This window comes from Mobula birostris, chromosome 3, assembly GCF_030028105.1.
Source record: "Mobula birostris isolate sMobBir1 chromosome 3, sMobBir1.hap1, whole genome shotgun sequence".
NCBI classification, from domain to species: Eukaryota; Metazoa; Chordata; class Chondrichthyes; order Myliobatiformes; family Myliobatidae; genus Mobula; species Mobula birostris.
Window position 1 is genome coordinate 3290034 of NC_092372.1, and position 11300 is coordinate 3301333.

At 45.1% G+C, this 11300-nt stretch overlaps 1 protein-coding gene across 3 annotated transcripts in view; it reads left to right on the plus strand.

Moving 5' to 3' along the window:
• Nucleotides 1-11300, plus strand: part of LOC140194868 (polycomb group RING finger protein 3) — a 261263-nt gene that overhangs the window by 241436 nt on the left and 8527 nt on the right. For all 3 annotated transcript variants that reach the window (XM_072252152.1, XM_072252153.1, XM_072252151.1), the window contains 2 exons: nt 6856-6993; nt 8070-8150. In XM_072252152.1, coding sequence (XP_072108253.1) covers nt 6856-6993; nt 8070-8150 — 219 coding nt within the window. The remainder of the gene's footprint in view (nt 1-6855; nt 6994-8069; nt 8151-11300) is intronic.

Genomic DNA, 11300 nt, shown 5'->3' on the forward strand with positions numbered 1-11300 from the left:
ATAGGTTGAGTGAATTCAGCCTTTTCTCTTTGGAGCAACGGAGGATGAGAGGTGACCTGATAGAGGTGTACAAGATGATGAGAGGCATTGATCGTGTGGATAGCCAGAGGCTTTTTCCCAGGGCTGAGATGGCTAGCATGAGAGGACATAGTTTTCAGGTGGTTGGAAGTTGGTACAGAGGAGAAGTCAGGGGTAAGTTTTTTACGCAGAGAGTGGTGAGTGCGTGGAATGGGCTGCCGGCAACAGTGGTGGGAGCAGATACAATAGGGTCTTTTAAGAGACTCCTGGATAGGTACACGGAGCTTAGAAAAATAGAGGGCTATGGGTAACCAGAGGTAATTTCTAAGGTAAGGACATGTTCAGCACAGCTTTGTGGGCCGAAGGGCCTGAATTGTGCTGCAGGCTTTCTATGTTTCTAACCCCAAAGTCACCCCCTCCAGCTCTCCCCCCGCCCCCCCCCCCATACGGGAGCAGCAGCGATCAACAATCCTCCCTCCCCCCACCGGCAAAAAAAAAACAAGCATCTGCACCTTCACCAAGCACTCAAGCGTGAGCAAAGCAGTAGCAAAGGCATGGGCTTGCAGTTACCCCAAAGACTGGGTGTTACACCTGGCATTCGACATACCACAGATAGTCTCTCTGTGCTCCTTAGATGCTCATACCCCTTGCTCCCAACCTTGTACCTCTCCAAATCTCTCTTAAGTATTGCAATTGAACCCCCATCCACCACTTGCGCTGATAACTTGTTCCACGCTCTCACGACCCTCTGAGTGAAGAAGTTCCCCTTCATAGTTTTGTATGGCAAATCTCCTTTCAATGTTCTACATTCCAGGGAAGAAAGTCTTAACCTCTTCAACTGTCCCTCTGACTCAGGTCCTCAACGTGTGACAACATCCTTGTAAGTTTTCTCTGCACTCTTTCAAACTTATTTACATCTTCCCTGTTGGAAGATGACGAAAACACACAGTACTCCAAATTAGGCTTCACCAACTCTTGTTGGCGTGTGGCCAAGTGGTTAAGGCATCGGTCTAGTGATCTGAAGGTCGTGAGTTCGAGCCCCAGCCGAGGCAGCATGTTGTGTCCTTGAGCAAGGCACTTAATCACACATTGCTCTGCGACGACACTGGTGCCAAGCTGTATGGGTCCTAATGCCCTTCCCTTGGACAACATCGGTGGTGTGGAGAGGGGGAGACTTGCAGCATGGGCAACTGCTCGTCTTCCATACAACCTTGCCCAGGCCTGTGTCTTGGAAACCTTCCAAGGCGCAAATCCATGGTCTCACGAGACTAACGGATGCCTATTTAACTCCTGTTCTCAATACATTGATTTATGAAGACCATTGTGGCAAAGCTTTCTTTACCACTCTATCTACCTGTGATGCCACTTTGAAGAAATTATGAATCTGTATTTGCAGGTTCCTTTGTTATGCCACACTCCTCAGTGCCCTACCACTTACCATGTAAGACCTACTCTGGTTGGTCCCCCCAAAATACAATGCCTCACACTATATTCCATCTGCCATTTTTTAGCCCATTTTTCCAGCTGGTCCAGAGTCTGCTGCAAACTTTGATAGTCTTACTTGCTGTTCACTACTCTCCTAGTTTTGGTTTCAGCTGCAAATCTGCTGATCCATTGAATCATGTTGTCATTCAGATGATAGACAACAATGGACTCAGCACCGATCCCTGCAGGAAACTTTGAGTCACAGACCTCCAATCAGCAAGGCAACCATCCACTACCACTCTCTGGCTTCTGCCACAAAGCCGATATCTAATCCAGTTTACTTTTATCATCTTGAATGCTGAGCAACTAAACCTTCTTGACCAATCTCCCATGCGGGACCTTGTCAGAAGTCTATGTAGACAACTTCCACTGCCTAGCTTTCATCAACTTTCCTGGTAACTTCCTTGAAAAACTGTGTAAGATTGGTTCTGCATGACATACCATGCACAAAAGCAAGTTGATTATCCCTTCGCAGTCCCTCTCTGTCAAATACTTATATATCCAGTCCCTTAGAGTAACTTTCCCACCCCTGAGGTCAGGCTTGCTGGCCTATAATTTCCTGGTTTATTCTTGGGGACAGCAAACACCTCCCCCACTGTAATCTGTATGGGGTCCATGAGCTTGCTGTTGCTTTCCCTCACTTCTCTATGTCCGTCTCCCGAGTAAATGTAGATGCAAAAAATCCATTTAAGATCTGCCCTATCTCTTTTGGCTCTATGCATAGATAACCACTTTGATCTTCCAGAGGACCAATTTTGTCCCTTGCTATCCTTTTGCTCTCAATATATATAAGCCTTTAGGATTCTCCTTCACCTCGTCTGCTGGAGCAACCTCGTGTCTTCTGTGAGCCTTCCTGATTTCTTTCTCTTGCATTTCTTATACTCCATAATGTTTCAGTTGTTCCTACCTACCTATACCTGCTATGCAGGGGTGCGGTGGTAGCCGGATCGCTCTGAAATGCGTTCGGCACATCTTTAAGAGAAAAGCCAAAATAAACAAGCTAATTAATTAGGTGCCGCCCAGGGTGATTGGAGTCTCTCAGAAACTGCTGATCTCCAGGGATTTTTACGCACAGCAGACTCTGGAGTTTACAAAGAATGGTGCCAAAACCAAACAAAATCCAGCGAGTGGATTTAACAAAATGTTTTCGCTCACGCAACAGCTGCTTGCTTGATTTTTTTTTTGTTTTAGGCAACATTATTTGTAAACTCCAGAGTCTGTTGTGCATAAAAATCCCAGGAGATCAGCAGTTTCTGAGGCTACGTCCACACTACGCCGGATAATTTTGAAAACGCCGGTTTCGAGTAAAAACGACAGGCGTCCACACTAAGCGTTTTTCAAAATATCTCCATCCACATTAGGCGGATCTTCTCCTACTGGGCATGCGCAGGATACACAGAAAACAAGCGAAGTGGAAACGGTATACTTAGTGCGCGTTTGTCCAGTTACAGACTAGAGAAACTTTAAAGGAATTGCTCTTGGCTCTCGCGCAGGAGGACTTAAAACTTATAAAAAAAACAAATACTGGAGCGTATGGAGGTAACCGACAGGGAGTTCACGGACAGTATGACCCGGCTGACGACGAACATTGAAAAAACTGACTAACTCCGTTACATTAATAAAGCACCTTGTTAAATGTATAAAACGTCTGCATCAGTGTTATCTTGTATTTCCATACAATGTTACATTAGGCTGTTACACATCTATTGTCAGAGAAGTACTTGCATAAATAGGTAAACCACCTTCATACAAGCAGGACAGAAAACAGGGCGAAGTGAGTATACTTATTTATTCAGTAAGCTATGGGTCAAAGTATTTGGTGAGTACATTTCTAACCCTTCTGGCTTCAGTCTCGTCCGTCTGTTCTGAAATTGTTAGGTGGTAGCGTTCAAGAAAACAGCGAACATCTGTTCCGGCATGTCATGACAGCGTTTTTAAATAGTCAAAAAAAGCTCACTTTACAATTTAACTCTCACGCCGTTCACACCGACTGCGTGTTATAACAGCTTGCGCAGTACCAAGCAGAAGCAGAAAAAAGCATTGTTGTTGTGGTGTTGTCATGACAACGTTTTTAAATCTCTCCGTTTACCCCGTACACACTACGCCGGATATTAAGCGTTTTCAGATTTATTCACTCTGGAGAGTGTTTTCGAAAATCTCTGTTTTCGGGGGCTGAAAATGCCGGCTCAGTGTGGACGGGAGGGCAAAACGAAGAGAAAAAGCTTTGTTTTCAGAATTATCCGGCGTAGTGTGGACGTACCCTGAGATACTCAAATTACCCTGGGCAGTGCCTAATTAATTAGCTCGTTTATTTCGGCCTTTTTCTTAAAGAGGTGCTGGACGCATTTCAGAGCGATCCGGCTAGCACTAAACCCCTGCTGCTATGCACCTCCTTTTTCTTAACTGAGGCACAGTATCTCTTGGAAAGTAAGGTTCCCTAAACCTGGTATTCTTGCCTTTTATTTTGACAGGAGCATACAAACTGTACTCTCAAATTTTCCCTTTTGAAGGCTCCCACTTACCAGGGGAACTTCTTTACTCGGAGAGTGGTAGCTGTGTGGAACGAGCTTCCAGCAGAAGTGGTTGAGGCAGGTTCGATGTTGTCGTTTAAAGTTAAATTGGATAGATATATGGACAGGAAAGGAATGGAGGGTTATGGACCAAATGCAGGTCAGTGGGACTAGGTGAGAGTAGGAGTTCGGCACGGATTAGAAGGGCTGAGATGGCCTGCTTCTGCGCTGTAATGGTTATATGGTTAAGGAAACCTTTGCCAGAAAACAACCCGTCACAGTCCACACTTTGTGATCTTTTGTGATACCATTAAAATTGTTGTTTCTCCAATTTAGAATCTTAAACTGAGGACTAGACCCATCCTTTTTCATAATTACTTTGAAATGAATAAATTATGATCACTAGATGCAAAGTGTTTCCCTACACAAACTTCTTGCACCTGCCAAGTCTCATTCACGAATAGGAGAACAAATATTGCACTCTCTGTAGTTGGGAGTTCTATGCAACACACATAAAAGTTGCTGGTGAATGCAGCAGGCCAGGCAGCATCTCTAGGAAGAGGTGCAGTCGACGTTTCAGGCTGAGACCCTTCATCAGGACTAACAAAGGGTCTCGGCCTGAAACGTCGACTGCACCTCTTCCTAGAGATGCTGCCTGGCCTGCTGCGTTCACCAGCAACTTTTATGTGTGTTGCTTGAATTTCCAGCATCTGCAGAATTCCTGTTGTTTGGGAGTTCTATGTACTGATTAATGGAACTTTCTTGAACACATTTGACAAACTCTGTTCCATCCAGTTCTTTTACAGTATGGGAGTCCCAGTCAATAAGTGGAAAGTTAAAATCACCGACTAGGATACTTCCCTGGCCCCCACCGCTTTATTTTCACCATGGATGTCCAGTCCCTATATACTTCCATCCCCCATCAGGAAGGTCTCAAAGCTCTACGCTTTTTTGGATTCCAGACCTAATCAGTTCCCCTCTACCACCACTCTGCTCCGTCTAGTGGAATTAGTCCTTACTCTTAATAATTTCTCTTTTGGCTCCTCCCACTTCCTCCAAACTAAAGGTGTAGCTATGGGCACCCGTATGGGCCCTAGCTATGCCTGCCTTTTTGTTGGCTTTGTGGAACAGTCTATGTTCCAAACCTATTCTGGTATCTGTTCCCTACTTTTCCTTCGCTACAATCGATGACTGCATTGGCGCTGCTTCCTGCACGCATGCAGAACTCGTTGACTTCATTAACTTTGCCTCCAACTTTCACCCTGCCCTCAAGTTTACCTGGTCCATTTCTGACACCTCCCTCCCCTTTCTAGATCTTTCTGTCTCTATCTCTGGAGACAGCTTATCTACTGATGTCTACTATAAGCCTACTGGCTCTCACAGCTATCTGGACTATTCCTCTTCTCACCCTGTCTCTTGCAAAAATGCCATCCCCTTCTCGCAATTCCTCCGTCTCCGCCGCATCTGCTCTCATGATGAGGCTTTTCATTCCAGGATGAGGGAGATGTCCTCCTTTTTTAAAGAAAGGGGCTTCCCTTCCTCCGCCATCAACTCTGCTCTCAAACGCATCTCCCCCATTTCACGCACATCTGCTCTCATTCCATCCTCCCACCACCCCACTAGGAATAGGGTTCCCCTGGTCCTCACCTACCACCCCACCAGCCTCCAGATCCAACATGTAATTCTCCATAACTTCCGCCACCCCCAATGGAATCCCACCACTAAACATATCTTTCCCTCCCCTCCCCCCCCCCCCGGCTTTCCACAGGGATCGCTCCCTATGCAGCTCCCTTGTCCATTCCTCCCCCCCATCCCTCCCCACCGATCTCCCTCCTGGCACTTATCCTTGTAAGCAGAACAAGTGCTACACATGCCCTTACACTTCCTCCCTCACCACCATTCAGGGCCCCAGACAGTCCTTCCAGCGGAGGCGACACTTCACCTGTGAGTCGGCTGGGGTGATATACTGTGTCCATTGCTCCCGATGTGGCCTTTTATATATTGGCGAGACCCGACGCAGACTGGGAGATCATTTTGCTGAACACCTACGCTCTGTCCGCCAGAGAAAGCAGGATCTCCCAGTGGCCACACATTTTAATTCCATGTCCCATTCCCATTCTGATATGTCTATCCACGGCCTCCTCTACTGTAAAGATGAAGCCACACTCAGGTTGGAGGAACAACACCTTATATTCCGTCTGGGTAGCCTCCAACCTGATGGCATGAACATTGACTTCTCAAACTTCCGCTAATGCCCCACCTCCCCTCCGTATCCCATGCGTTATTTATTTATATACATGCATTCTTTCTCTCTCTCCTTTTTCTCCCTCTGACTATACCCCTTACCCATCCTCTGGGCTTTCGCCCCCCCCCTTCCCCCTTTTCCCTTCTCCCTGGGCCTCCTGTCCCATGATCCTCTCATATCCCTTTTGCCAATCACCTGTCCAGCTCTTGGCTCCATCCCTCCCCCTCCTGTCTTCTCCTATCATTTTGGATCTCCCCCTCCCCCTCCCACTTTCAAATCTCTTACTCACTCTTCCTTCAGTTAGTCCTGACGAAGGGTCTCGGCCTGAAACGTCGACTGCACCTCTTCCTACAGATGCTGCCTGGCCTGCTGCGTTCACCAGCAACTTTGATGTGTGTTGCTTGAACAACCTTATGTTTTGACTAACATCTGATGTGAAAAGTTAAAATAGCTAAAGGAACATGTCCCAGTAAATGCCAGCAATGGGAAGGATAAAATCAAATTATAAAATATTACAGTTGATGTACTGTTTCAAAATGTTGTCTGTAGAAGGATGCAGAGGGTTTGTTTAATGAGCTGTTCCCTGTCTGGTTCCAGGTGAGCATCTGTCTGGAGTGTAACAGCAGTAAACTGCGAGGACTGAAGAGAAAGTGGATTCGATGTTCAGCGCAGGCCACTGTTCTGCACCTGAAGAAGTTTATTGCCAAAAAACTCAACTTAACATCATTTAATGAGGTAATATTGGAAAATAAAAATAAATTTTAGGGCTTTGGTCGCAAATCCATTTGAGAAAAATAATTATTTTACCATATTAAAGCAGTTTTGGACTGTCACAGACTTTATAACCAGTTATTCCGAGCATTAGTGAGTTACAGTATACAAAATGACAGTGTGATGTTCATCTGTTCACTCTGATCTTGCTCAGTTTCAGCTCATCAGTGCTTTTTTCACCATGTTTCATCTTGTGATGCTCTTTCTTCCTATTCCCTCCTCTAACACTCCCCCAACCACACCCCCGTCCTCACCGTCCCCTTCATACCCTGCCCCTCATCCTCACCCTGGCCAGCCCCATCACTGTGCCCTCGTCCGCCCCCAGCCTCACATCTCCCCTCATACCCTCCCCCTCATCTTAATCCCTCACCATCTCACCCTCTGCCCTACCCAATACCCCCTGGCCCGCCCCCCCCCATCTACACTGTAGCTCCCACCCCACCTCCCCGTCTTGCTCTAAATTATGATTCTGTAACCATAGATCGATCATTATTTCCACCCTCCAAGCAGGCATGTTTTCCGAGTGGTCTCTGTAGCCCCACCTTCAACCCATACAATAAAGAGTGCAGTTTTGGATTGTACATTCAGAGAGCTCTGCTTAAATTTAATTACCTGGAATCAAAAGAAAATTTCTCCAGTAATATTTTGCACAAAGGACAGTGATTGTAGTTTGTGGAGATCAGTCTTTCTGACCTCAGGAGACTGACACTCCTACTCAACAGGTTTTCCAGCTTTTCTGTGTCTTACTTTTAAAGCAATGCATACTTAACACCAGACAAAGTTTAAAATTGTTAGTACCTGAGTCTTCACCAACAAACAATCAGTTAGTCAGGTGGGTGTAATTGGGTGTTACTATCTTGTATCGCTGAATTAAAAACAACTGTGCTTATCCTCATCCCACTGAATGCGTTTCTGACGTTAGCACCCAGTTGGACTTGCAATCCTCTCCTGTCCTTTCCTGCAGTGGGCAGGGTTTGACAACAAAGTCTTTTGTACTCTGACATGTTATGCTGTCGTGACTCCTCTTCATTACCCCACAGTTGGATATTCTATGCAATGAAGAAATCCTCGGAAAGGATCATACTTTGAAATTTGTCGTTGTCACTCGATGGAGATTTAAGGTAAACAGCAATTCTGTTGCCTTTTGGAATCATTAATCCACTCTGTATTTTAAATTTTGGAAAGATTTCCAGTCAGTTGTCCATTGATTCTTTATTATTGATGAGAGTGTATTGTATCTGACAAACCCCGTGGCCTGTTGAGGTGGTACAATCTGACATTTGTCTCATTTGATTGGTGCCATGTTCTACAGAATTTACAGCCATGGCCCAAGGACTTTCTGTAACCATCTATGACTTTATCCTCATCATGACATATCAGAGCATTGAGCCAAGATTGGTCCCAGGGTTTTTAAAATTTTATTTAGTGATATGGTATGGAATAGGCCTTTTTGGCCTTCCGAGCTGCACTACCCCAGCAAACCCCAACAAACCAGGTTAACCTTAACCTAATTATGGGACAATTTACGATAACTAATTAACCTACCTGGTACATCTTTGGAATGTGGGAGGAACTGATGCATTCCAAGGGGAGGACATACAGACTCCTAACAGATGGCACCAGAATTTAACTCAGACTCCAGAAGGCCCAAATTGTTTTGCTTTGCACGAACCACTATGCTACAGCTTTAATACTTCAGGGTGGGAAGTATTCATGTAACATTCAATGTGACCAATAGCGGATATTGGGCTGAATTTCCAACTTCATTGGTTCTGGAATCCCGGGAGATATACAGACAGCATTGTAACAGGTGCTACAGAAATGCGAACGTTGCGTTTCCCATATGGAGACAAAGGGCTGAATATGGAAAGGCCTGGATAGAGTGGATGTGGAGAAGATGATTCCTATAATGGGGGAGTTGAGATCGAGAGGCACAGCCTCAGGATAAAAGGAAGTATTAGAACAGAGATGAGGAGGAGTTCCTTTAGCTAGAGGGTGGTGAATCTGTGGAATTAATTGCCACAGGTGGCTGTGGAGGCCAAATCACTGCGTATATTTAAGGTGGACGCTGATAGGTTCTTGATTAGTCAGGGCATCAAAGATTACAGGGAGAAGTCAAGGGCAGTCAAAGCTATTGTTACAACCGTGGCGAACAAGGGAAGTCAAACCTATTGTAAAAGCAAAGGAAAGGGCATACAACAAAGCAAAAATTCGTGGGAAGGTAGAGGATTGGGAAGTTTTTAAAAACCTACAGAGAGCAACTTAAAGAATCATTAGAAGGGAAAAGATGAAATATGAAGGCAAGCTAGCAAATAATATCAAAGTGGAAACTAAAAGTTTTTTCAAGTATGTTAAAAGTAAAAGAGAAATGATAGTGGATATAGGACTGCGAGAAAATGAGGCAGGAGAAATAATAACAGGGACAAGGAGATGACTGATGAACTAAATGAGTATTTTGCATCAGTCTTCACTGTGGAAGACTCTAGCAATGTGCCTGATGTTGTAGTGTGTGAAGGAAGGGAAGTGGGTGCAGTTACTATTACAAAGGAGAAGGTGCTCAAAAAGTTGAAAAACCTAAAGGTACGTAAGTCAATTGATCAGCACCCTAGGGTTCTGAAAGAGGAAGTGTTAGAGATTGTGGTGGCATTAGAAATTATCTTTCAAAAGTTATTGGACTCTGGCATGGTGCCAGAGGACTGAAAAATTGCAAGTGTTACTCCACTTTTTAAGGAATGAGGAAGGCAGCAGACAAGGAATTATAGACCAGTTCGCCTGACCTCAGTGGTTGGGAAGATGTTAGGGTCAATTGTTAAGGATGAGGTGATGGAGTACTTGGTGACACAGGACAAGATAGGACAAAGTCAGCATGGTTTCCTTCAGGGAAAATACAGCCTGATGAACCTGTTGGAATTCTTTGAAGAGATTTCAAGTAGGATAGATAAAGGGGATGCAGTGGACGTTGTGTATTTGGAATTTCAGAAGGCCTTTGACAAATGCCACACATGAGGCTGCTTACCAAGTTAAGAGCCTATGGGTATTACAGGAAAGTTACTAACATGGTTAGAACATTGGCTGATTGGTAGGAGGCAGCGAGTAGGTATAAAAGGATCCTTTTCTGGTTGGCTGCCAGTGACTAGTAGCGTTCCACAGGGGTCGGTGTTGGGACCACTTCTTTTTAGGTTGTATAAAAATGATTTAGATGATGGAATAGATAGCTTTGTTGCCAAGTTTGCAGATGATACGAAGATAGGTGGAGGGGCAGGTAGTGTTGAGGAAACAGGTAGGATACAGAAGGACTTAGACAGATTAGGGGAATGGGCAAGAAAGTGGCAAATGAAATACAATGTTGGAAAATGCATGGTCATGCACTTTGGCAGTAGTGTGGACTATTTTCTAAATGGGGAGAAAATCCAAAAACTTGGGAGTCCTTGTGCAGAACACCCTGAGGTTAACTTGCAGGTTCGTTTGGTAGTGAGGAAGGCAAATGCAATGTTAGCATTCATTTCAAGTGGTCTAGAATACAAGAGCAGGGATGTGATGCTGAGGCTTTATAAGGCACTGGTGAGGCCTCACCTTGAGTATTGTGAACAGTTTTGGGCCCCTCATCTTAGAAAAGATGTGCTGGCATTGGAGAGGGTCCAGAGGAGGTTCACAAGGATGATTCTAGAAATTAAAGGGTTATCATACGAGGAACGTTTAATGGCTCTGGGTCTGTACTCCCTTGAATTCAGAAGGATGAGCGGGGGAATCCCATTGAAACTTTTCGAATGTTGAAAGGCCCAGACAGAGTAGATGTGGAAAGGATGTTTCCCATGGTGGGAGAGTTTAGGACAAGAGGGCACAGCCTCTGGATAGAGGGGCGCCCTTTCAAAACAGAGATGTGGAGAAATTTCTTTAGCCAAAGGGTGGTGAATTTGTGGAATTTGTCACCACATGCAGCTGTGGAGGCCAGGTCATTGAGTGTATTTAAAGGCAGAGATCGATAGATTCTTGATTGGACATGGCATCAAAGGTTACAGGGAGAAGGCTGGTAATTGGGGTTGAGGAGGAGATGGAAAAAAATGATCAGCCATGATTGAATGGAGGAGCAGACTCGATGGGCCAAATGACTTAACTCTGCTGCTGTATCTTATGGTCTAAGTCAGGAGAATGGAGCTGAGAGGGATAATAAATCAGCTGTTATGGAATGGTGGTGCAAACCCAATGGGCCAAATGGCCTAATTCTGCTCCTGTGTCTTATGGTCTTGTATCCAATTCTTATTCCTTGCTTG